The 27,581-nt window shown below is 41.6% G+C and overlaps 3 protein-coding genes across 3 annotated transcripts in view; 2 read left to right on the plus strand and 1 right to left on the minus strand.

The window, feature by feature from the left end:
• Positions 1 to 5,232: 5,232 nt before the first annotated feature.
• RAG1 (recombination activating 1) lies at positions 5,233 to 8,358 on the plus strand (the record flags this gene model as incomplete). The annotated part of the gene is made up of 1 exon (XM_082761369.1): positions 5,233 to 8,358. The coding sequence occupies one exon, from the start codon at positions 5,233 to 5,235 to the stop codon at positions 8,356 to 8,358; it is 3,126 nt and encodes a 1,041-aa protein (XP_082617495.1).
• An 8,165-nt stretch (positions 8,359 to 16,523) lies between these two features.
• Positions 16,524 to 21,728, minus strand: RAG2 (recombination activating 2; the record flags this gene model as incomplete). The annotated part of the gene is made up of 2 exons (XM_082760554.1): positions 21,658 to 21,728; positions 16,524 to 18,141 (listed from the first exon to the last, which is right to left on the minus strand). The coding sequence occupies exon 2, from the start codon at positions 18,129 to 18,131 to the stop codon at positions 16,524 to 16,526; it is 1,608 nt and encodes a 535-aa protein (XP_082616680.1). The 5' UTR covers positions 18,132 to 18,141; positions 21,658 to 21,728.
• The window catches only part of IFTAP (intraflagellar transport associated protein), a 40,126-nt gene continuing 31,083 nt past the window's right edge, over positions 18,539 to 27,581 (plus strand). Inside the window, exon 1 of the mRNA XM_082760555.1 lies at positions 18,539 to 18,548. The gene's annotated coding sequence lies outside the window, so the exon portion shown is untranslated. The remainder of the gene's footprint in view (positions 18,549 to 27,581) is intronic.

Genomic DNA, 27,581 nt, shown 5'->3' on the forward strand with positions numbered 1-27,581 from the left:
TCACTGCTGAATGGACAAATTATTATATTACTTTCATTATCTGTAAAATTAAGAAATTTATCATTCCATAGCTTTGTAAAACAGATACCTGTAGATGGACAGTTTTCTGTGGCCCAAATCTACAGTTTTTAGTAATCTGTTAGGCAGCCAGAGCACTGATGCTCGGTTTATTTGGGTTGGGAAGGAATCTGAGGAACGGATCTGGAGTTCCTATTCCAAATGTAAATGAAGTGCCTTTTTTCAGTGCAGTTGCCCAATCTGTATGTTTTATGGCAAGCTTAGGCCCACAGTCACGTATCAATGCCCATATTGCAACACGAAGCAGTGCAGAAATCCTGTTCTCCACGCGGTGGTGCCAGTTGCACAGGGAAAACATTTTCCAGCACTGGATCTGTGCATTTGAGCTGTTGAGCAATTATGCTCATACAGACATAAAACACACCTAAAGCTGTAGCAATTTGAGATCAATTAAAGCCTTGTTTGCCTGCAGTATCCCTACAAGACAATATTTTTTCAAGACGATTTCCTGGGTACACTGGAAGTAAAGTGCTTGACTACGCTCACGTGTGCTCACCTGGCTGATTTGATGATCTGGGGCTGTTCGTGCCAGACCTCGGGCTTGCAGGGAGTGGGGCCAGTAGCCAGCTACCAAGGTGAAGTTTTGAATAAGCACCCCAGAGGGACAGATTTGCTAAACTACTTCTCAAAGAGCCCCATATCCCTCAACGCTAACAATGCATATTGTCAGTGAGCAGCATCTGCTGTTTCAAGATAAGGGAGGAAACCAGCATGTGTCTGCAGCGAGTGATGTTGATTGATATCTGGCGCCGCAGCCTGACCTGATATCTTTTTGAAAAGGTCTCTCCAAATGCCAGGGAGTGGTAGTGAAAACAAGCAGGTTGTTAAGAAGTCCTGGCAAAACAGGGGGAGCAGAATTGCTGGGCTCAGGACCGAGCAGCATGATCTTCTGCATGGTCAAGAAACACCTCAGTCAGGACATCCTTGTCCTATCCTGCCTTGGCCTGGGAGCAACCTCTGGGATTTCTGTTCCACCTTGCCCTGACACATTCAGTTGTTCCTACTGCCACCTTGGGACCTTGTGTGAGTCAGAATCTGAGCAAGGTTATCAGGGTTTGGCCCCAAACTTTGTTTTCTTTGCCCTTACATCACTTGTTTCGGCATGAATCATTGCACTTGGCTACTGGAGGTGTTGGCCTCTCATGTGGCACAGTACAAGTGACTGACTCGGGTCTAACTACACTCCTCTAAGAATTGTCATAAGTCTTACAACCATCTTACAACCAGGAGCAACTGATGTTCTACAAGATCAAAGGCGATAATAGGGCAGGACTCCTCCCACCTTTTTTACCTGTAGCAAGTGTTGCTGTTGCAAGCTCCTACTTCCGGAGTGTGAGTTGGAAGGGCTTGGTGGATCATTAAAATCTGTTGCACAATGTTATGCGTGGAGCCCGAAATCTTTCGGGGTGTTGTTGTGTGGCAGAATTGGTTTTCTCACACGGAGACAGTTGCTCAGACAGTAGCTCTGTGGAAACCAAGCATGAGCGTTCAGCTCTACTGCCCACTCTTTGTGGACACTTGAGGCCTACGCCTGGTGTAGTATGTCACACAAGTCACTCCGAATATACAACTGGTTTTCACATTGGTGATTTGTTCTCCTGTCTGGGCTTTTCAAGATGTCACAAGCTGGGTAATATCCCTGAAGGTGAGATACTTGGATCAGCAGGAAGGACAGCAGAAAGGACACTGTTGTCTGTCTACGCAACCCCCAGAAGCTTGGCTGACCTAGAAAGCAGGCAGCTGGCCTTCAGTGAGAGCTGTGGTGTGTGACAGCAGTGTGACCAGACATCAGGGGCTCCTCTCTGATAGCTGACAGAGAAGAATCTAGCTCTGAAGCTAGAAAGAAGAAAGCCGAATGCAAAACTTTGTGTTAACAAACAGTGCAGGTGCTCCTCAGAGAGGCTCTGCATACTTATCTCAGAGCCCAGGAGCCTCACACGAGAAGACCTTGTTTTTATGAATTTTGTGGTTAAGCCTCACAAATTGCCAGGTGCCACCTGGATTTGAGAGTTCTGTATTGTGTTTAGTTGAAGTAACCTGTGGTTAGCAGCAGGGTGGTACTGGGAGCTCGGAGGGACAGGGATAAGTGAGATAAACAGCACTGCAGTGTCTTTAAAAAGCAGAGGGGCAAAGAAGGAGCGAGAGCACGCATGAGAGAGAGCACACAAGCTTGAAATTTGGAGCAAACCGAGCAGACATAGCCGCAGCTCTGCGCTCTGACAGTGAGCTAAAGGTAGGCTGGCAGTACTAATGACAGCAACCCAGGTGCTTGTAGGACATCCAAGTGTTGATTCATTTTTCCGATTTTAATGTGCAGGTCAATGATTTTATTTTATATGTGCAGTGAGACTATTCATAAAGCAAGGTCTTCCTTGGCATGAGTAAAAGTATTATAATCTTGCTGTTCTTCAGAAGTGTATGAAATATTGTGAGCTGGGAAGGGATTTCTTTTTCCCCTTTCAAGGTAAAAAGAGGTGATACTGAACACAGCTGTCAGAGTTGATTAAATAACCATGGCTGGGGTTCATGGCTGGGGTTCACTCTGTAAGAATCAGAGCGGGATAAATAGCAAGGAGAAAGATTGTTTGCTGTGACCCTCAACTAGAATAACAGACCAAAGGCAAATCTATCAGGAAATATTCCCAGCACTGGGAATATTTCTAGCTCTCCTGAGAGAGCTGCTGAAAACTCCACTGCCTGGGAGCCAGGCAATTCAAAGTGTTTGATGAGTAGCCTGCTGGCAGGTATTATCTCCTGCAGAAGATGAAGGTCGGGTGACCTGAAAGGGCTTGTTGGTCATTCATTTATTGTGAGGCATGTTCAATGAAGGCAAAAACAAAAAACAAACAAACAAAAAAAAAAAAAAAAAGAAGAAAAAAAAACAACCAACCAACCAAAAAAAAAAAAAAAAAGAAAAGAAAAAACCACACAACAAAGCCCACAAGAAACTGTTTGAACTTTTCTCTTTTCTTGAGCAGAAGTAACCCCTGTCTGATTCAGCTGATGATTAATAGCATCGGCCATGGGTTTGGAGGTCAGCACAGTACCACGGTGGCACTTAGGCAAAAGGCCAGATGAGGAGAGAAAGTATTAAATATTTTGCTCTAAATGTATTCAGTGGTGGTTATTTCTTTACAATGAATTAGATATAACCCTGAGGAGGCATTGCTTGTGGTTTGAGACACTCTGAAGTTGCTGCGGGAGATGACTTTGCGTAGGTGTTATGTGGCAGAAAGGGATCTGTGGCCAGCACAGGGCACCTAGCTCTGCAGCTAACAGAGCGTCCGTGCTATCTGTAGGAAAGCAGGGCTATTCAGGGGCAAGCAGGTTGTTGCTCAGTGGATAGATTTTACCACGTCTGCCACAGGACGCAGCCAAGAAAGGGGGACGGTATCAATGCTGTGATGTATCTGGGCACAGCTGCGCATGGCAGATCTGTGGGCAGCAGAGCACAAGCAAGCATGTTGCCAGGCTGCCTCGGCGATGGCAGCAGGGGATGCAGTGCAGACCGTGATGTTCAGCAGCACGGGCAGGTAGATGCAGCAATGCAGGCAGATGGGGACAGCAGTATGGGCAGCTTGTTCTCACTGGGATGAAATGAAGAGAAGCTGGGAAGGAAACAAACCTTACTTTTAGTTGCCAAGGCCTAATGAACAATTTTGAACTTAAACAGAGCTCTTAAGGAAAAAGCTGAGTAGACCGATTTGTCATTCTGGGTCTGGAACTTTATCAAAGCATGCTGTCCTTCCCCAACTGACTGTGAAAGGTTGTGCAGAAATGTTGCTTTATTGAAGGGTTATAAACGAAATAATCTCAGAAACACCCTGAGCATCATCACTTTAGACCATGGCTTGGATGCATTTCTTATGAAGGACACCTTCCAAATAGACACAGAACTGAGATTTCTAGCAAGTTAATGGCTAAGTGGGGATGTAATCAATCAGAGAAACCAAAGCCATACCCATGTAATTTCTCATTCAGCGTATATAGTCTTAATGTTTAGTTTTTCTCTCTCTTTTTTTTTTTTTCTCACCCCAATCATATTAGGAAATATAATTTAATCTTCTCTATGCTGTTTGTTCACCTTCAGCACTTCTCATAGTCAGGTAATGAAAAACAGGTTAGTCACTTTTGTATTTGTTTCTACAAGATTTTGTTTTCTAAGTCTGAGGCAGTAGCACAAAGTTTCAGTGTTTGAAGTGAAAGTCTTGTATTTATTTTTATACAATACCATATTCCCATGGCAACCACACTGATATTACTTTTGGTTGCGTCTCTATGGAAGCTAAAATTGGGGTCAAATTTGAGCAGACATTTACAGCTTTCCAGTACCAGTAATCCTTACAAACAGAGTTCTCAGCAGGGTACTTAAACAGATGACTAACTTGAAATGTATAAATATTCTCTCTAGAGCAAATATTCAGCCAGTATAAATTGCCGTATCTCCTTTAGAATCCAGGGAACTATAGTGCTTTACATCGACAGAGGATACACTCCTACAGCTCTAATGGAGCCACTCACATTCAGCATGCACATACTAAAGTACCTTACAAAATTGAGGTCTGAATAAAGTCTACATAGGGACTGAGTTGTGTGTGCTGCTCCGCCTGTGTAGAAGGGCATGCATTAGACACTTGAGCTCAGAATCGAGGACTAAGAAGTGGTGTGAGAGCAGTGGTCTCAGTGACTTAAATAATATAGCATGAGACAGACAAAATTGTGTCTTGAATTGGCCACGCTGGTTTAGTTTCATGTGAAAAAGTCACCACACTTTCAGAATGTAATTCTGCTCTCTGATAGCTTTACTTATGGCAAGCCCCGTCAGGTATAAGAAGAAAGAGACAGATATTAGGGATATTAGTACCTGATGTCTAATGGCTCTATGCAGTGTGCATTGGTGTTGTAATGGACTGTGGATGCCTCAGCATGAAAGGCAAAACACAGTCAGGTGCTTATCTGAGGAACTGAGTGGACATCCACATGTGGGCCCCTCAGGTCAGTAGGTGTCTTGGCCGAGAAGGTAACTTACCTTCAAAGCATTTCTCAGTTAACGTGGATGTGCTTATGTACTGGCATTATTTCTCATTTTGAAGAATAAGATAACTTACAGCTTCCTTCTCTTTCTTAGGTGATTTGGTTTCTGACACACTGGAGATGTCGATAGCATCACAGATGGACCTGCCTGAAGAGATTCAGCATCCTTATACAAAATTTTCTGAATGGAAATTCAAGCTGTTTAAAGTGAGACCATCTGAAAAAACATTTTCTGATAACAGCCAGTGCATAAATAAGGATCAGGCAGAAGAGGTAGCTTCTACAGACAAAGGCATCATGCTGCATAAAGATGAAGGAGTTCCAAGAGGAGAAAAAATTCTGACACAGACGGACTTAATGGGCAATAGGCAGGCACTTGGGAAAGATGCCAATGACATGAAAATACAAGACAACACAGAGCATCAGAACAACCTGAAGCAACTTTGCCGCATCTGTGGAGTTTCATTTAAGAGTGACTGTAACAAGAGAAGTCATCCAGTACATGGGCCAGTGGACGATGAAACTCTGTGTCTTCTGAGAAAGAAAGAGAAAAAAGCAACCTCTTGGCCAGATCTTATCGCTAAGGTTTTTAAGATTGATGTGAGAGGGGATGTTGACACTATCCATCCCACTCGATTTTGTCACAACTGCTGGAGTATTATCCACAGGAAATTCAGTAACACTCCATGTGAAGTGTATTTTCCTAGGAACAGCACGATGGAGTGGCAACCCCACTCTGCAAACTGTGATGTGTGCCACGGTACCAGCCGGGGAGTCAAAAGAAAAAGCCAGCTACCCAGCGTACAACATGGCAAACGTGTGAAGACCATTGCAGAACGTGCTCGAGTTAACAGAGGCGGAAAGAACCAAGCACAGATAAATAACAAAAATGTAATGAAAGAGATCACCAACTGCAAGAATACACATCTCAGCACCAAGCTGCTTGCGGTTGATTACCCAGTAGATTTCATTAAATCCATCTCTTGCCAGATTTGTGAACATATTTTGGCAGATCCAGTGGAAACAACATGTAGACACTTGTTTTGCAGAACTTGCATCCTTAAATGCATCAAAGTTATGGGCAGCTATTGCCCCTCCTGCTGGTATCCTTGCTTCCCTACTGATCTGGTTACCCCAGTGAGATCGTTCCTGAACATCCTTGATAGCCTGAGCATAAGATGCCCTGTAAAGGAATGTGATGAAGAGATCTTGCATGGAAAATATGGCCAGCACCTCTCCAGCCACAAGGAGATGAAAGATAGAGAGCTCTATAGCCACATAAACAAAGGTGGCCGACCGAGGCAGCATCTTCTGTCTTTGACCAGGAGAGCTCAGAAACATCGTCTGAGAGAACTGAAATGTCAAGTCAAGGCTTTTGCTGAGAAAGAAGAGGGTGGTGATATAAAGGCCGTATGCATGACTTTGTTCCTGCTATCTTTAAGAGCAAAAAATGAACACAAACAAGCAGATGAATTGGAGGCTATAATGCAAGGGAGGGGATCTGGACTCCACCCTGCTGTCTGCCTGGCAATCCGAGTCAACACGTTCCTCAGCTGTAGCCAATATCACAAAATGTATAGAACTGTAAAAGCTGTCAGTGGGAGGCAGATTTTCCAGCCACTGCATGCTCTTCGCACTGCTGAGAAAGCTCTCTTACCAGGTTATCATCCATTTGAGTGGAAACCTCCCTTGAAAAGCGTCTCCGCTAACACAGAAGTGGGAATTATAGATGGACTATCAGGATTGCCACTCTCAATTGATGACTACCCAGTAGACACAATTGCGAAGAGATTTCGATACGATACAGCCTTGGTTTCTGCCTTAAAGGACATGGAAGAAGAGATCTTGGAGGGCATGAAAGCAAAAAACCTGGATGACTATTTGAATGGTCCCTTCACTGTGGTCGTAAAAGAGTCCTGTGATGGAATGGGAGATGTCAGCGAGAAGCACGGAAATGGGCCTGCTGTCCCAGAGAAGGCCGTTCGCTTTTCTTTTACAGTTATGAACATTTCTATAGCCCATGGGAACGAAAGGGTAAGGATCTTTGAAGAGGTAAAGCCCAATTCAGAGTTATGTTGCAAGCCCTTGTGCCTTATGCTGGCCGACGAATCGGATCATGAAACTCTGACGGCGATCCTGAGCCCTCTCATAGCAGAAAGGGAGGCTATGAAGAACAGCGAACTGCTACTTGAAATGGGAGGCATCCTGAGAACATTCAAATTCATCTTTCGGGGTACAGGATATGATGAGAAACTTGTACGGGAAGTGGAAGGGCTGGAGGCCTCAGGTTCCACCTACATCTGTACCCTCTGTGACGCGACCCGCCTGGAGGCGTCCCAGAATTTGGTCTTCCACTCCATCACCAGGAGCCACGCTGAAAATCTGGAGAGGTATGAAATATGGAGATCCAACCCTTACCACGAATCTGTTGATGAGCTCCGTGACAGAGTGAAGGGTGTTTCAGCCAAACCTTTTATTGAGACTGTGCCCTCCATAGACGCGTTGCACTGTGACATTGGCAATGCAACGGAGTTCTACAGGATTTTCCAGATGGAGATCGGTGAAGTCTACAAGAATCCCGATGTATCTAAAGAGGAGAGGAAGAGATGGCAGTTGACTCTTGACAAACACCTCAGGAAGAAGATGAACTTAAAACCGATGATGAGGATGAGTGGAAACTTTGCGAGAAAGCTCATGTCCAAAGAGACGGTAGAGGCAGTATGTGAATTAATAAAGTGTGAGGAAAGGCATGAAGCCCTGAAGGAACTAATGGACCTTTATCTGAAAATGAAACCAGTGTGGCGATCTTCATGCCCTGCCAAGGAGTGCCCAGAATTGCTGTGCCAGTACAGCTACAATTCACAGCGTTTTGCTGAGCTCCTGTCTACAAAGTTCAAGTACCGATATGAAGGCAAGATCACAAATTATTTCCACAAAACCCTTGCTCATGTTCCTGAAATCATTGAAAGAGATGGGTCCATTGGTGCCTGGGCAAGTGAGGGAAACGAGTCTGGAAACAAACTGTTTAGGAGGTTCCGAAAAATGAATGCCAGGCAGTCCAAATTCTATGAAATGGAGGACGTCTTGAAGCATCACTGGCTATATACATCTAAGTACCTCCAGAAGTTCATGAATGCTCATAAAACATTAAGAAGCCAGGGCTTCACCATCGATCCAGAAGACAGTTTAGGTGATTCCTTGCCGCTGGAGGTCTCTATGGAAAGCAATGATTCAGAGGAACTCTAAACGTAAAATGTGTTTGGCGTTGGGTTTGTGATGGTGTCTTCCTGTGAGGAGACAGCTTCCTTCTCAGGCCTGTAGAGGTACAGGGAAGTGTGAAACTATCATCTTTATACTCTATATAAAGGTGCTGAGTGGAGTTTAATAAAATACCGTGTCTGTTGGGAGCTTCCGAAGGAGGCAATGCAGTGGTGCATTTACCAGTCATTATGTGAGAGGGAAGTGGAAACAAATTGCAAAGAAGCATCTCCAGTTTATTTTGGTCTCAGCGTTGTTTATACATGAGAAAGCCAAAGTAAACGAGGTTTTATAGAGAGCAATACTTCGGAATTAATATGATTCTGGAGAGTTATGACACTTGCTGAAGAAGTGAGCATGGCTATTTGTTCTGTTTGCATTTTTTAAACTATTTTGCTATTTACTTTTCAAGAGGGTTTGATTACTTTATTGATGGTTATTTGGCTTTTATAAGTCAAGGTCTGGCAGTGAGACAGTTGGGTAATTGTTCTGGGATAAAGTTCAGGTATTTTTATATGATATATTGACTAAAGATGCAAACTTTGATTTCAAACGTTTAAAAGTATTATTTAACACTTAGATTGTAGTACTGCTTAGGAGCAGGTGGTGGTATCAGCAAGGTAATTTACTATATAAAGATATAGGAAAGGTAACTATAATATTTTAAAGATATTTTTATCATAGTCCATTTACTCTAAAATGCAAACCAGTTTTTGTGCTCCTAAATCAGCATTTGCAGTGCCTTGTGCTTATTTCACTATTCAAAGTACACTCAAGCTCTGCTGTGCAGCTTGTTGCTTGATATGCATTTTAGATTTTGATGGTAACCTCAGCATATAGGATAATTTGTATCTGTAATTTTAATGGGTGGATTCCTGGCCTTACTGAAGTCACCAGTAAATCATCATGTATACCCACAGTTTCAACAGGTGACTACGAGTCACAGCAGAGTGGTGGTTTCTTAGGGGATGGGCATTAACTCGACCAGGTACATGTCAGTGTTCTGATTTTCTCTGTTAGAATAGTTCACTGACCACTTGCAACATGCTCTGACAGTGTGCCATACTGAGCTTTTTCACATCTGGGATATGTCACTTACAGTCTCATTTTCTAGATATATAAAATGGGAATGACATTTATTAACCTCAAGGATAGTTTGCATAAAGGCGTAGTGGGAAAACAATGAGCTGCAGCTGATTGTATTTTACATCATTACAACAATGTTTAGTTAGCAGTCCTCTACATATAACATTATACTATATTAGGAGCACCATTATGTCGGTGGTATTTGCCTTTCTGAAGTGTCATAGCTGTGTGACTGAAGGCCGCTTCGATCAGATGAGATTGCACTGGTAATCCTTGTGGATAAAGTAGTTTTTCATTAGCAGCCATGGGTAAAAGGGTTTCAAAGTTAACTTGTATAAGCGTTGAGATTTGGAAACTAAAATATTTCTGGACCTATCACCTCTGTAAGGGAACAGGTCTAGACCCTCATTCAGCAAAGTGTTCAAGTGCAAGCTTACATTCAAGTGTGTGAGTTGACCATTGAATGCAAGCATGCTTACATCTTAAAAATATTTTAAAACATTAAAATTATATGAATTTAATTTAATGATTTGGTCAAGAAATATACTCAGAAGTATCTGAGATACCTCTAAACCACTTAGCCTTTCTGAAATAAGAATAAATGCTTGAACAATCAAAGCACAGATCTAAAAGAACCTGCATTTGTTTTTATTTTGATGTGGCAGGAGCTGGTTTGTGAGTGTGGAGATACAACATGTTTAAAGAATGGATGGTCTGAGGTTTGGGTAGTAGTATCTTGCTCATGTTATTTAATCCATCTTTGAAGGTCTGGTATTTACTGTTTATGGACTATGAAAAAGTAGGATTAAGTGTTAGTAACTAGTACAAATATCAATAATATTCTGATTATGCCTTTCATTAGATTTTATTATTTTAAATCCTAATTTTTTAAGTATTTTGTAATTTAGGATTTGGTTTTTATATGTTGTTGTCTTTAAACATAGTTTAATATTAAGTCAAAATTTTGGGCTGGAAATAATGCCTTTTGCTTAAAAGTTTTTCTTGTCTAAGCAGTCATAAGAACTGCAGTTTTTTGTAGGTTTTTCCATGTACATCTGCACTTACTGAATGTTCTTTTCAAGATTAAATTATTTTTTTCAATTCTTTGAATAAAACAAGTATTTCCCATAGAACATAATTGCCAGGTTTACATAAGTATCATTTTTTACCAATAAATGCAGACAACAAGTACTTCTGTTTCCCATAGAGTAAAAATATCAGGTATACGATAAAGAACATCCTTTAGATGTAAATGCAGACAAAATTTGTATTATTATTTTTTTTGTCTCTAGTGTTTCATTATGCAAATACTTGCATGCTTTTTTTTTTTTTTTTTTTCTTTGTGTGCTTATGTGGGGCAACTATAACACCTTAGGTTTTATCCTTGCCTCTACTTGAATAACCAATAACCCAAAGCCTGGTTTAACAGTCCTGACTCAGCTCATGGTGGTTTTCACCGCCTTTAACTGGTTTATATATTCATCCTGCCTTTGCATGGGAGTGAACTTCACCCACAAGAAATCCTGACCTGTTCCTTGCATTGCATATGTGCCACTGGAGAGACAGGCCAGACTTTGGTCATTTTGCACATGTAATTTCAGTGACTTCACTGACATTTTCAAATTCCGAATTCACTTTTACAAGCTGCTTATACAAGAGCAAGCGATTTGTCTCACTGCCTTCAAACGGGCTGAGTAAATGTTATCCATATATGTATGATTTCTCAAGACCAGCCTTAGATCCTGGCTGAACTCAACAGGCTGAACTGTGCATGGGACAGGCCATGGGCATTCAGGGACATGCAAAATTATTCTTTTGTGAGATGTTATTGAGCCATCAGGACGCATTTCACATTCCACCAAGTATAGGAAGAACAGTTGACACAGACAACTATTGCTATTCTTTTTCCTTTTCCTTAGACTTGAATCTAGTTTAATCTTTTCTTCTTTTTCCCCTTGTTGACATTTCCTGTAAATCAAGAGACTCTCTTTGAGAGTTTTGAACTCATTAAAACAAACAGCACTGAAAGAGTAGGTACCTGCAAGTGAAGCTTTGTAAACAGGAATAAAATAGCAATGCTGCTTGCACACTGGCAGGCATCTGAAGGCAAACAAATTTTGACTGCAGACAGGTGCATCATTTGTTTACTCAGACTATTGTTAAGCATTTTGGTTTTGAAGAGGCTTTAGAAAAGTGGAGACACTTTTATTCATGGCACTCCCTCAAACCTTCACATTTTCTTTTTTAATGCTAATACTTGGTACAAATCCTTCAGTAGTTACTTCATGGTGAATGCTTTTATTGTTTTGAAATTGTATTGACTGCATTTTTTTTAATACAATGACATTATGTATCTTGTTTTGTTTGGTTTTATTCAAGGGCTCTATATTGTGAATTGCTTTGTCATGAAACGATGTGAACTATGTTGGAAGCTATGATTCTGGTTTCACATATTTTTTCCTCACAGGACTAATTCTATTGACTTTGAGCAAATCAGCGTTGACTTCTAGTCAGGTAGTTTGGACACAAATTCTGGATATTTACAGCTTCCCAATTTCTGACTGCGCTGAGTCCTGTGTGATGTCTCACAGCATGGCTTCATCGTTCTGCTTTTTCTTATTGTACTGGAGTTACTTTATTCATAAAATCTGTTTAAAATAAAAGCGTTGTAAATATTGAAGTTTCTGGATTTGGATTTCTTATCAGTTTTTCACCTGTGCACATAATTTCATGATAACAGTCTCGCTTTTCATTCAAATTTTGGATGCGTTTCATATTTGGACAGTTCTAATACTCAGAGACTACAGCTGGGATCCCAGTCCTGTTCCAAAGTCACCAAGTTAACATAAATGAAGATTGCTCTGTGCATCTCAATAGTCCTTTTAGCACCTTTCTTCACAGGCAGCTGTTTGAGAGAAAAATAAAACCAGTTTCATTTAGTCTGTAAGTTACTTCTGCTTCATTTACAAACGCCACCCCTGTGTTTGTTTAAAATCAGCCTTGCACTGTTACATCCATACTGCTACGTTAAGCTTCTTTACTGGCTTCTATGCATCCTTGACATCCAATTTTGGCTCCCTGACATAGACTTAGCTGCAAAAATTAGTTTCAATCTACCTTTTAGTTCGTGATTTTTAGTTCCCCTTTACTCCAGTTAGGAAAACCTTACTTCCCCTGCAATGATATCTCAGGGTCAAAAAATGTACATAAACCAACTAGTCTGGATGGAATTAATGATAAGCAAATTGAGCATTTACATTATTAGCTACCTGATTTCCTGCTGCAATCAGGTAATTAGACATCTAATTCCTAGACTTTATGTAACCAACTTAGTTCTTTCAGCTGACCGTGAATAAAATTTGGTGGATGGAAAAAATTAGAAACCATAAAAAAAAAAACAACAAACAAACCCAATCCCCAGAGAGCTTCCTGGTAAATTAGGATGATTTAATTCCTTTATTCCTAAATCCATACATAATAACTGACTGAACTTTACTTTCCATGTATTCTCATTAGAACCAGAATCAGATGAAGAATAATGAGGCCTAACATCGTTCTTCTTCAGCGCACAGCTTCAGATGACTGAGTGTGGCACGATTTTCAGAGCTGACCAGCTGCAACTCCTGAGTGGGGCAGCTTCTCTACCTTCTGCATCAAGCTTAATATCATCTGTAGTCTGAAAAGACACAATAGAAAGGATTTAATCAGCACTTTATCTAGCAGCAACAGGAGAGAGGCCAAGAGGTGAGATGGCTGTATTTTCAGTGCCCGGCCCTTCCTGCAAAGATGGGCATTTTGAGCCAGTGGACAAGGGCATACAAGGACAGCTACCACCTGAAGGTGGCCCTGCACACGTGGTAGTGGCCAGTGTTCTCTTCTTCCTGTGTACACGTGTGTTTTGAGAAATTTGAAGGTTTATAACATGATTATCTTGCTTTTTGTTAAAGAAAAGAGGGGCTTTGGTGTCACAACTTTCAAATGCCAAACACGGATACCAAACTGGAGTTTGATTTTCAGGAGCTGCTGCTCAATAGAGTCTCAGAAGTTTAGTTTTGTTTGAAATGGGACAGGGTAGGAATAAAATGTGAAGGGAGCTATAGTCACCTATCATTAAAAACAGAAGCAAGCAAGTCCTGTCTGTACTGCACCGAATCTACCAGGAAATATTTTTACAGATTCTGTTTCAATCTGAATTCAATCTTTTCCTTTGGGCTTCCAGTAGCGTTATTTCCACTCCTTTCAGTGGTCTATTGGTGCAATGAGTCACCCCAAACTATGACACATGCTTTAGTGCTACTACTAAAGTTTGTTCCATGCCTTTCCTGTAGATTAATCAGGTGCTTCGGGGTCCAAGTACTTTTCACAAGCAGTAAAACCCATATATTATTCTCTTAAAAGCTGGTAATAACAACATAGTGTTACTAAAATGTGACTGGGAACCCTGATGCTGCTTGTTGTGGTTACAAAACACATAGGTCAGTTGGATGCAGATACAACAGCGATTTACTTCAGCACTCAAATCTGCTTCATTTTGTCTTCTAATTCTACCCTGCATGAGGAAAAAACATCTTGTATTGATCAGCTGGTTTTGAAGACGATCAATACTCTAACAAGCACATGCCTCAAAAGCACCATCAGAATTATTAGGGAATTAAATATTTTCTGCAATCTTGAATGCTATGTCAAGTGTCTTCACTACAGGTTGTTGATCATGTATCTCTGTATGTTTGAGTCCTTAGGAATATTACATTTTACCTTTCTTATTACTTTCTTTTCCAGCAGTAACTCTAAGCTGTGATTTAATGCTTGTTGTACTACCCTTTGCTGTGAGGCTGGGACATGGTTTGACTAAGCAATTTCTCCCTCCTTGCCAAGTAACACATACATTTAAAAAAAAGGCACAGACCAAACAAATTCGTTGCTCAATGATGGGCCTCAGGACTTTGAGATATCGATGGTAATTGGGAGAGGTAACAGGCAAAACACAGACTGGGCATCGCCAGGGAGTGGAATAATTGTGAGGAGTGCTTTGCTGTTGTAAAATGGGGAAGGGGCTTGTTGTTGTGTGTGCATAGCGTCCACCTGTTGGTGTTGTGATGATGTTCTTTAATTTTTGCTGAGGGTATTTTTTGTTTTTGATGCAAATGAAGTTTGTCACGTGTGCTAAATGTATATTTTAAAGACAATTGAGCTGAGTAAGACCTATGACATGTAAGGGGATGTTGTTTATTGAATTTCACCAGTTTGAAGGGACTTCACATGGCCATAATTTTAATGTATTCCTTTGGAAAACACAGCATTATGTACTCTGGGCTCAGAAAGGAGCATGACAAAGGAAACAAGAAACTGGCATTAAATTCTATGGGTTTATACTACTACCAAACTGATGAGAGGGGTCTTGGGATGATCTACCTCCCACTCCTAAGCTCTTCCCATATTATAACCTCCCTCAGCATATAAATAGGTTGGAAACTGAAATGTCGTCTTGTTGCCCTTTACTATCCTCCACTGTTGACTCGTGAAGGTGTCAAGGGGAGTACTGTGCACACACATTTGTGTTGGTGGGAACACATCGGTGCTTTGTAAAGGAGTGGCTGCTCAGGGTCTGCACATACTGCTCTGGTGGCTGACAGCTGCTCCTGTTGCTTTTCTGTTTTATTCAGGGGTCCAGCACGAGAACTAGAATGTGGATACTGAGCTATTAATGTTGGCTCACAAAAGTTCAGAGGATAGTATTGATTTTTTGAAAAGATGTTTGGAACAGTAATAAAAATAAAAAATAGTCAAGAGTGATGAGGCTTTACAGATAGCCAATAAAAGGATCCACAAAAAAAGTTAGTAAACTCTTGGGTTATTCAGCCTTGACAACATCCTTTTCAATCTGAATCCAATCTTGTCCTCATGCTTTGAGCAGCCAGCTGCATTTGTTTCCACCTTCACAATGCTCCGCTGGCTCAATGACTCATTCTGAGCTGCAGCTTGCACTTTCGTACTTTCACACTCTACACAGTCACCCTTGGGGGAGCAGAGAAAGTTTAGTGGAGTACCTGAAGTAAATAATAAGAGTTGTGCTGGGGATGGGGAGCAGAAGAAAGCATAGCTGCTTTCCATCATCTGGAGAGGTCCTGGATGACTGGAGACTTGCTAATGTGATGCCTATCTACAAGAAGGATGTAAGGAGGACCCAGGGATGGCTGGGCCCAGAGAGTGGTGGTGAATGGAATGGCCTCAAGTTGCACCAGAGGAGGTTTAGGTTGGAAATTGTGAGACATTTCTTCTCAGAAAGAGCAGTCATGCATTGGAACGGGTTGCCCAGGGAAGTGGTGGAGTCACTGTCCCTGGGGATGTTCAAGGAGTTGGACCTGGTGCTTAGGGACATGGTTTAATGCATGACATGGGTAGTAGGGTGATGGCTGGACCAGATGATCTTGGAGGTCTTTTCCAACCTTAATGATTCTTTGATTCTATGATATGACTCTATGATATGTAAGCTTTTCATTTTGGAAGTCCCTGAAGAAAACTGACCCTCAGTGTCTGAATATTTCATTATTTCTGACACAAGGGACTTAAGCTATCACTTCAGTTTAAAACCAGATTAATTAGTCTAGTTTTAGTTCATTACCTTAACATAAAATCAGAGTAAGGCAGTTATAAATTAGGCCAAATATTTGTAGAACAACTCACTAAGATAAAACATTAAAATGGACAATATGGTTTTTATTTATTTATTTATTTATTTATTTATTATGGACAGATGCTAACACTACTGAGTACATGGGATAAGGTCTTATCCTACAGGCAGTTCTACTAAATTCGGTGGGGTAACTTTGGATTTGGTCATAGTACAGAACAAAATTAACAGTATCTGGCTGTATATTTGCACAATGTCCTCTGTGATGAATTTCCTATCTGGATATTGCAAAAATATACATAAGAAACAAAATAAATTCATGAGCTTTGAAATTAAATTGCAATGATAATTGATTATTTTAATTGATAATTAGAATCAAATAAATAAAAGATCCCTATCTTTGACTCCCAGTTGAATACAAATCAGTGGTGTAAATCTATTCAAATAATCTCCGAAGAAAGGACTTTTTCACTGGTGTTGTTAAATTCATGGTTTTCTTTTTGCGCAGTGGTTTCATGGGTTGCTTTTTCAGATGCATCGCCTTTTTGGGAGTTTGTAGCCCTTTATTAAGATCAACATGTTCGTTGCAGAAATACTTGATATTTTCTTCTGAGAGATGTAGGAGCATGCTCTCTGACAGATCCATACATTGTGCATGGACCCAATGGCCAGCCCCATGGGAACACAGGATCATTGCAGGCTTATTGAGTTCTGTTGAATAGAAAGGCACCCACGTGTTAATATCAATATTGCAGCTGGCACAGCAGGTGATCCAGTAACCTGTTTCTGATTCATCTTCTTCATCATCTTCATTGTAAGTGTCAATATCATCAACATCAAAGCTACTGGCTTCTGCACTAAAACAAAACTCTTCTGAATCTTCAAACGGAGTGGAGTCTCCTTGGTCTTCGGTAGATGCCTGACTGCAAATTTGTGCCGTCAGTTCTTCCTCCTCGTCCTCTTCTGCTCCTTTGCATCTCAAAATGTAGAAGTAGTTTGCATCTGAGATTAACTGTTTGTTGGCCCCTGGAATGCCCAGCAATACAGACCCTTTGCCCATATCACAGCCAAACCACATCCTGCAGTGTTTAATATCTGGTGTCCAGTCCGGGCTTGCCCTTTCAACAATCTCTATCTTATCATCTTCCAAAACTATGGTGTTACAGACCAACCGTTTCTGGCTGTCAGACTGGTAGCCCCCAACAAGGACAAATTCGGTATCACTGGTCTGAGTCACAATAGCACTTGACACGGATATTCCCCCTGGCAAGACACTGCAGGTCAGAGCTGGGCTGCCTAGGGGGAGGTCAACTTTTAGCTTGTATAAACTGGGGGAACGGGTGTTATTTTGAAGTGAATGGCCTCCCAAAATGTAGATTGTGTCATTCCTGGCAACTGAAACATGGAAAGAAAGTCCATCTTGAAGCTCTGGAAGTATGTATGACGTACAGCATCCAAACTCAAAATCAACAAGAAACACAGATGGCAAACAGTCAACCACACTGTTCCATTTTTCAGTGGTTCTCTGTGCAAGAGGAATATATGATCTACCTCCAAATATAACGCTCATGCTTTTTCCCCGGCTATGAACTACATTAATTGTATGCCCATATCTAGCTTCAGGGACATCTCCACCCAGATCTTTCTCAACACATTGAAAAGTGGTTTTCTTGCTAGTTTTGCTTACTAGACTCATAATGTAGATCTTATCAGAAAGATCATTGTTAGGTGTTTTCCCACCATGAATGATATACTGGTGCTTATCGGACTCCTCATTGCCTCTAAACGTGCAAATTGCGGGGTAGCGGAGAGGGGGAAGATAACAGGAATCCTTAGAGAAGAAGACAGGTTTCATTTTGAGCTCATTCTGCTTTATATCAAGAAAGAAAACACCAGTGGGGCAGGATCTCTTCGGCCACCCTTTCTGCCCAAAAAAGAAGACATGCCCATCAAAATTCAGCAGCGAACAGCCCGGCTGAAGCAAGGAGGAGTTACTGACAGCTGACACCATCTGCAGTGACATTGCGTCTGCTGACTGGGCCATGTTTTGGTATCTGAGAGAAAAAAAGAAAAGGCGTGAAGGAAGCGTGTTGTAAGTGCTCTGGGAAAGCATTTAACTTTACTTGAATAAATGGTATGAAGTGTGCATTTTTGGTTCTGTGAAAACTGTGTAGGAGTTCTGTAAAAAACACGGCCTGGAATTCAAAAGCAGAACACTTAGGCAGGGACAGGGACAGGGACAGGGACAGGGACAGGGACAGGGACAGGGACAGGGACAGGGACAGGGACAGGGACAGGGGCCCCAGCCCCTCGGGCCGCTCCCCGCAGCCATGGAGTCCCCTCAGCGGGCCCCTCGTTGCCATGGAGGCAGCGGCCGCGCGGGCTGCTGGGGTTTGTAGTTGTCGCTCGGCCGCTGGAGCAGGCCCGGCCCGGCCCGGGCCGGAGGAGCGGGACTGGCGGGGTGAGTGGGGCGGCGGGCGGGGAGCAGCAGCAGGGGTCCCGCTGAGTGTCTGCCGGCGCTAGGAAGCCGCTGGGGGGAAGCTGCCCGCTCGGGGGTGCATATCCAGCGCCTGTGCAGTGTGTGCCTTCCCGAGCAGGCTGCGCGGGCTGGGCTTTGCTTTGTGTTCACGCATCTGCAGTGCGCTGTGCAGCCGGGCTGGGCAGGAGCTCCGAGCTAGCTTGGCACAGCCCAGGTGCTAGGGAAGGAAAACAACCGGCCCGTTTGGTGGCCTGTGGTGACAGCAGGGGTGTGCCTTGTAGTCGATCCTTCAGTGAAGCCCTCCGCAAATCTGTGTGATTTAAGGTTGTAAGCCATCTTTCAAGTACAATATTTGGAAAATAAAAAAAAAAAATAAATAAAAAAAAAAAGCAAACAAACAGCAGCAACAACAAAACAAAAATAAAAATTGCATTGCATCTTAAAATATAGTTCCTTTCTTTTTTTTTTTTTGATATCTTCAGGTTTCATATTTTCATTGTACGTGCTTTTCTTTTTGCTGTAATAGCAAAAGCAAGAAGCGTAAGGTTTCTTCTTTCAGGGAGGACGCGTATCTTCTAGTTGTGAGCCAGCAAAACCTGGGGTTTCCAGGACAGCTGCGTGCAGTGAGATTCCTGTGAATTCATGAGAACTGACGGCACCGGCCACATCAAACTGCCATCCAAGTATGTTCTCATGCACAGCAAGAACTGGTGTACTGCATTCCTGTACTGCCTGCCAGCTCCACTTTCTAGGATGCAAGCTTGTGCATAGGTCTGCTATTCAATGCTTTCAAATGTAGGTAGGCATGGTCAGATGTGCTTGGACCACAGCACATGGATAGGGCTGATGTGGCCACTACTGAGTCTATTTAAATATATATATATAAACATATAGTGTATATATATACACACACCAGTCTTTTTGTACACTGTGGAATCATTGAAGGATCACAGTCAAACAGTGTTTGCTGTGTAGCCAATTTCTCTGTCCTAAAGGCGGTATTTTTTTCTGAATTTAGATTCCTCTTCAGAAGTACTGCACTGTAGATGAAGTTCAGTTAGGATGTAATTGAATTAGTTAACTCTGTTCTGAGGATGTTGGTGTATACAGCAGGTTTTGTACTTGTTTGCATGGAGAGAGATTTGCCAGGTTGTTTACCTGCAGGCAAGATGTTGAACAGAAATCTCTGCTGCTTGCTTCTTACCACCACTCAAAAATGGTCTTTCTAGAGGAGTATGCACTGATTTGGGTTTACTGAGATGAATGTGAGATTGACAGACACACAAAATTCACAGGTTAAATAACCACAAGTGCACTTCCTCCTTGTCATCCCTTAATGTTCCTTGCATTTTATATAAGCAAGCACATCAGTACATAAAGCAGAAAATAGTTATCCTAGATTCTGTGACAAATGCATCTCCTTAGGGACTTGCTGGAATTGCTTTGGCTTTCCAGACTGTCCCATGTTAATTGTGGTGACACCATGTGGTTGGCCTATGCTTACCTCCATTTCTGGCCTTCCAACACCACTGATGCCCTTGGGGCAATGCTTCTTTGACCCTGAACAATTTTAGGGAGCCAAATTTTTTTTTGTTTTTTTTTTGGTGGCTTTATGCTTAAAACCATCTCACTGTGGAGCGGGCTTGGCATTAGTGCCAGTGTGAAGGGAAACACAAATGCCTTAGCCGTGGTGCAGCACAAGATAGAGAGGAAAGGATACTACAGGAAGAAAAAGAAGAGGTGGATGAAGAGAGAAGGATGGAGTTAAATAAACAACTACCAGTTATGGTGACTTGAGTCATGCTTTATCGTATTTGGTATATTTTTAAAAGACGAAGCTCCAAGGATTGTACAAATAAGTGAGAATCTCAACATTAATTTTATAACCCCTGAATTTGAAAAGTGAACTGTGGAGATCTGAGCTAGGAGCTAAAAAGAAGAGAAAAACAAGTATTCTCTCTATTTTAGTTTGAAATCAAATTTATTATTTTGAACTGAGTTTTTCAGTTAATAGTTGTATTGCAAAAGGATATTACAAGAAATTGAGATTTAGATAAATTCATCGGGAGATCTATTTAAGGAGGATCAAATTAAGAGAGAAGGTACTCTTCTAAAAGCACTAGCTAATATGATTTGAAATGTTCTTGCTATGGAAATAGAGGGACATATTTAAAATCTTGTGTGTGGGGGATTATTTCAGAAAGTATATTAATCATTCAGTAAGAATTACAGATGCGTGTGCCTTATAAAGAAAGAGTAGGATTCAGATGCCTAAACATCGAGTGATACTTAGATGCCTTTGGCTATCCTTGGCTTTTAGCTTCTGCTGCTGAAGGCTGCAGGTCTCCCATAGGATCTGTGCCCTAGGTCCTAGCATGTCTAGGGTTTAGAAAATGTCACTTCTTAAGGCACTGAGTCACTCCCAGAGTGTGTTTACCACATACTGTTCACTTTGACCATATGTAGTAATTGTTCACCTGTGTGCTGTGCCTGCTCCCCAATTAGGCAATGAAAGCATTTTAAACAGGAAAACAATGAGCCATCAATACTGTTGTTTAGTATGACCTTCCATGTTAGTATTTATTTTGTCACCATTAAAAAAAACATATTCATGATAATTTCTTGGTAGTCTGAATGCTGCCAAATAGTGAACCAAAAGTCCGAGGTACAAAATGAAGTATTTCAACAGCACTGAGTAAATAGGGAGAAAAAATGGATTGCAGCATAGCATGGAGTCTTCGTTGGTAAATGCTCATTGCTAACCATCAGATTCTGTCATTAGTTTACAGTTATTTGTAACTTGGCAAGAAAAACAGTAATCTACAGTAGAATTAAATTTGTTTTGCAGTATTGTGTATCTTTTCTTTCTGTCTGACTGATCTGTGGGGTCTCCATTTGCAAAAGGAAATAGAGCATATCCCTGACAAGCAAGTGCTGTTCCCAAATTCTTCACAGTCAAAGTAGCATCCAGACACCTACAGAGCTTAGAAGCGCCCATTAAGAACAGGAAATTTCTATATACTATTTCTCAAAACATTTGCTAAGTGTATCAACCAAGTTTGCTTTGGGCAAAACAATAAGTCAGACGTACCTGGCTGATAGAGTGCTTTTGCGTCCTCCGAAAGCTTTCTATGTTTTTGGGATTCAAATGTGAGCACTTTGAGGATCTTCTCTGACAGCACGGGGGGCTTGTGGCATGGAGGGGAATCTATCTGCTTAATTTGCAGATGTGCTCCTGAGAACTCAGTCTGCTGTGGCTAACTGGCTGTGACCGTTTTTTTTTTTTTTTTTTTTTGTGTGTCTTTCCTCTCTTGTCTTCAGATGGCACAACAAGAAACCCGTCAGCCTTTAGAAGTGTTAACTCTTTGCAGTTGAACCAGACCAGAGTGGCAGGAGATTTCTGTTGTTTAGATTGTAAAAGCGTTCAGTAAGGCATAGTTTAATTTTTTATACTGCTAAACCCGTGAAGCTTGTGCTCTCTTTTGGAATTTTCCAATGCCAATGTAATGGAGAATATAAACGCAAGTAATTTTTGAGTTCAAAGGCAAGCTCATTTCAATATCTAGTAAAAGGAAATAACCTTGTGCTGACTGGCACACTAACTGCTTTCCCCAGGAAGGCTCAGCTGCAAGTAGGTAGTGACATTGAAATAGAGCAAAGGAAATGGCACATGTATGCAACCAAGTGAGTGAGGACTGACTAAAATTCCAATCCAAAGTCCACTGAAGTCATTAGAAATGCTTTTTTTCCCCCTACTTTAGTGGTCTTCTGCTCAGATTTTAGAGATTAATAAAAGTTTGCACTGTTATGTGGCAGTTTTCATCAGATTCACAGAGCTTTTCTCCTACAAAATGCAATTAGACTCTGCCAAGTCCTATGGGAGCGTATTCTTTCAGCAGCTAGCAGCACTGGGGCACAGAGGGTAAGCCACTTGCATAACATTGCACGGCAAATAAACAGATGAACCTGGAAAACAATTCACTCTTCATAGCTCCCTGCTTCTGCTTTCCTGGACCTACTTCACCCACTCCTGAGTTACAACATCTGCTACACAGTATTTTAGAAATATCTCATCTCCCATTTGAAACTGCAGTGAGAATAGAAATAGGAAGAGCTTGAAATGGAATTTGGTTATTACAGGAAAGCAAACATACCCAATATTTGTGATAATCATCCTGAGACGTTGAATAACTGTAATGCATGTAGGATGTGGTGGTGTTTCTCAGCTGAAATACAACAGCTCTGAGGCACTGTGCCCTGTAACGTCCACATGGGCCTATTACTTCTCTAGTGAAACAAAGAGCAGAAGTAAACTGCACTGCAGAGTTCAAGGCTGAAGAACTTAGCTTCCCCAAAATATAAGGCTATTCAGAGCAGATCTATTTGTATTTTTGGTAGTGCTTAGATGATATTTGACAGCTGCTTATCCGAGTGCTTGACATAGTCTAACCCTTGTCTGGGTCTGCAAACAAAAGATCTACTGACAAGAGAGATAGAAATGAGAGAAAATCCAAACCTCAGTTGTCTTATTTAATACTATACATTCATTTTATTCTCCTCCTGCCAGCTGATGTCTTATCTTTAGAAATTCTTTTTCCAATTACTGTGGATGAGAAGACAGAGAAATTAAAGTTTGTTGGCAATGGCACGTCAGTTTTGGATGAGGATGTGGTCTGTCCAAGCTGGTCTTCTGTAACTGTCAGTGACAAACCGCTTTGGAGGAGCTGCAGGCAGCAAGTAGCCGTGGGGTAATGTATGTACAAGGCAGAAAAATCATGTTTAGAGCTGTCCAGCTCATAGCAAGAACACCTAGGATTTGCATCCTGAATTTCTTTGGCAGAGAACCAATACGAAAATGAAAAAATAAACTTCTTCTTCACAATTTCTGTTTTAATAGCGTTGACCAAGGTAGTATGTTTTCAGCAGATTGCTCACTGTGATTCAAAGATCGAAGCCGAAATTCCTTTAAGTGGTATATTCTTTATTGCAGCGCTGGATGCACGGGGGATCTCTCCACCTATCGTGCATACCCAAAGCAGAAAGCAGTCTTGAATTTATACAATCAATCTATCAATATTCTACAAGCGCCTATACATATTCATTACCTATCCCCGCCTTCCCTCGCTTCTCATGCTAATTAGCCTTTTGGCACCTTGCGCCTGCGTAGAGCCTCCCAGGAATTGTGGGCAGGGGTCTTTGGAACGTGGGCAGGGGTCTTTGGGAGGAAGACCCCGAGTCTTCCTCACAGTGTACTTTTCACCTTTGGTCAGGAATCTGCTGAATTGGCAGGTTTCTTAATTGCAAGAGCTGGTTGTTGCTAATTCTTCCATTTGTTGTATCTTTATAATGAATTCCAATGTCCAGTTTTGAGATTTATAGTCCTTACGTTTGTTTCTCTGTCCGTCTGCCGCTTCCTTATCATGAGTTTCAGCGTCTTGTTTCGAGATATACAGTCCATGTCTGGGGATTGTCCTTGCCTCCCCAATGCCTCCCCAATACCTCCTTAATCAACTGTCACGGAAATGCTTAGTTTCACTTGATTTTCTTCTCCTACAGTTAATTAGTTAAAATAATGTGTGGTTTACGTCTTCATTCCAAATTGCATCGAGGCGTTTCCAGGCTTTTCAGCATATTTTCTGTGGGTGAAGTGCAGTCAGCTCAGAGGCAGAGGTTGGTCTCTGGGGGTGGCAGCAACATGCTCCAGTGAGGCCAAGGAAGGCAAGGCCGTCTGACTTGTGTAAGCCTCGCCTGCAAGTGCCCGCCTGGACGTTTAGCCGAGACCTTGGGGCTGAAGCCTGTGGAGAAAAAAATGGCACGGGGCATCCAGTGTCCTAGAATCTCATCTAAAACCACCAGTAGCCAGTATTTAGGGCAGCTGATCACACCCAGCTGTGCTTTGACTGCGACATCCCACTGGCCCCATGCTTCACCAGTGTTTGGTGCGCAGGAAGCGTTACCATTGTCAGGCCTCCGGCTTTAAAGTGCACAGCACTCTTGAAGCGATTGGAAACTCATCAAAAAACAAGAACAGTGACAAAAAAAAAACAGCCCTCTGATCATGCCTGGGGCAGACACAGTAGCTCGGAAATCCCCCAGGATCAATGTGCCTGCTGGCAATTAGAGCCCTCTGATACAGGCCTTAAAAGCCCGTAGGAGCTGCATGTGAGGGGCGCGGGGCTTTGACCACCACGAAGGTCGGGTCTGGGGCTTGGTAATGAGCTTACATAAGCAGATGCAGCTCCCGTTTGAGCAAATTGCTGATGCATTAAGTGCGTGCCCTTAAGACCTTCTCCTGCTGAAGGTAGTGGCAAACGTCCAGTTGATTTAAGCGGGATTAGCTGTTGCAGATCACGCTGAATTGAGAGGCACTGCAAGAAACGTCCTTCGAAAGGTTTTGTGCTTCGTGATTGAAACTTTTTAGTTAGCTTGTCCCTGTGGTTGGGTAGACCCGCAGCTGGCTGTGGCCAGGGCTTCCTGCGGTCAGGCTGGTGTGGCCCTGCCGCCCCACAGCTGGAGGGCTGCAGGAGGAGGAGGAGGAGGAGAAGAAGGAGAAGAGGGACAAGTAGGGCAGGACTGCAGGCAGGGATGGCTTGCTTCTGTGGCTGTAGTTCTGCAGGTGTCCAGGCAACAAGTGAACAGCTCACTGGAGAGTGGGTAACTTTTCTGTGCTGCCCCACTGAAAACATCTGGTGCCTTTCTCACTACACTCAAGAACTCACAGGATCGATCCCTTCCCTTAGCCCACTTTCCAAGTGCCATCCTGAGATGCTTCTTAGGGTGACATTTCTAGGATGTCCATAGGCAACAAAAAAGGCATTTATTTAAGGACATGCAGGAGCTCCAGCTTTGCATGCCTCCTTGCTTAACTAGCCAGGGCAAAAGAGTCCTGCAAATCCAGGTCATTATAGTGCAGACCAGCATGGGAATGCTCTGTGGGTGAGAGCTGCTACAGAAATATTTGTTGCTTTATCCTGTGTTGTGGGTTGTAAGACAGTGTGGTTGCTTTTATGAGATGTTAGTTAAATCTGAAGTATTAAAGACTCCTTTGAAAAAGGTTGTGAGAGGTTTAGTTGCTGTGTTAGCTGCACAGGGAAAAAGATCAGGCAGTGTCCAGCATAGAAGAAGTAACAATAATGTATTTGTGTTCAATCTGATTTGTACAGACATAGTCTATAAAATCTTGAGAACAGGTGTATTTAGTGATGCTTCCCATGAGCCTGCAAGTGATCTATAAACAAATATTGCTTATTTTAATCAAGAATGATTTTTGGTAGGTCAAGTTCATATTGTAGCAACCTGACTTTAACCTATGCCAAAAGGACTAGAGAAGTGTTTTTTTTTTCTTTTTTCTTTTTCAGTATAATAAAATTATGTGAGATTTTATTGACTTTGTAGAGAGGAGTAGCTCATTGCTCTTCCCATTTAAAAATTCAGAATCCTGATTTTTCATTCATTACCTATGTTCTGTATAAAAGAAACATAATAAAACGTTCAAAACGCAGCATACACCAGGAAAACCATATTCCACCACACTTCTCTATTGTTTAATAGAACTAACAACTGCATAATTGAAATCACACTAATACTCACTTGACCTTCCTTTGTGATTCAACGCAGAGATTTCTGATTTGGCTTAAACTGCTGGAAAGAAGACTGCATTTTGAGAAATAAAATTGATTTTACACAATCTGCTGACGATCAGCAAGACTGAATGAATGATTGCCTCAAGAAACCTCATTATAGTAATTTGGATGAGTGAACAGGAGTGAAATGCAAAAAGAGAAAAGGATAGCTGCTGCTTGAATGCATCTCTTACTGATATTTGACTCTAAATCTATCCAGAGACAGCTCAGGGAAAGGATTGGATATCTTTGTCTTACTTTCCTTGAAACCTTTGATGAAAGTTGATGCCCTTTGGGAGAAAGACAAGTTTTCGGTTCTGGTAGTAGTTACTGTCTAGCAGAACAACACAGTTGTTTCGTTCTTAGAGGTGTGATTGTATCCAGTTCATAAATTGCAGGTGATTCCAATCCATCATTTTAAATTAAAAAAAAAAATAATTTATTTATTTATTTATTTATTTATTTATTTATTCTGGAGAGTCTTCTGGTCAGTTTGGCTGTAGTTTCTTTACATCACAAAACTGCACTTCATACATTTTGGGGTTCATTTAAGAGAGACTCGGATAAAAAGGAGGTGGGGAAACAGCAGAAAAGCAAAGTGAAATGAAAATGAAAAATATAAAAACTGTAACAGTTTGAGAGCTAAGTTTTTGAACAGTCTGAGAGCTAAGTTTTTGAACACCTCACCATGGTATCATCCATCTTAACCATATGTTCAGTTTCAGGAATAGTACTTGTTCTCCAAATACTGACATCTGTGCTTTCATTTAGGCTGATGAAATAGCACCCTGCCGTTCTTCAAAGTAATTGAAAATAGGTTGGACAGGTAGGTCTAGCTGCCAGTCTCTCCTCTCTGTTGGTTAAGAGAAGGGATGTTCTTCTGATAGAAGCTAAGCTGTTATTAGGACCTAGCTGGTTCTTCTGTCTGATATCCTGGTTCTGTAGAATTAAATAACAGCTTTGTGGCTATGCAAGGAAAGGTTAAGACTGTGTTGCACTGTTACTTCTGTATCCCATTTTGCATTTTATTTCTTGCTTTTTTTTTTTTTAAACGAAACTGTGAATTTCTCATAAAAAGCAATGGAGATAAAATAAGCAGATGACTGCCAAAACTACAAATAGGGCTTTTTCCCCTCTTTTCCAATTTAGGTTTTATTAAAATATGAATAATTCAGTGCACTCATGTTACAGAATATATTCTCTGTGTTTGTTGTAAGGAAAAAATAAGGAAATGCCACCTATGAGTTATAAGTTATTTCCTTAACCATGATGAATGGCTTTGACACCTCTGGTAGCAGACCTCATATACTAGTGTCAGCCAGCAACAACTACATTGGCTGTATGAGAAATACTCTGGATTTACGGCTTTGTCTTGAGTAAAAATTTGGTCCAT

The sequence above is a fragment of the Aythya marila genome (genome assembly GCF_965140915.1).
Source record: "Aythya marila genome assembly, chromosome: 5".
Classification (NCBI taxonomy): domain Eukaryota; kingdom Metazoa; phylum Chordata; class Aves; order Anseriformes; family Anatidae; genus Aythya; species Aythya marila.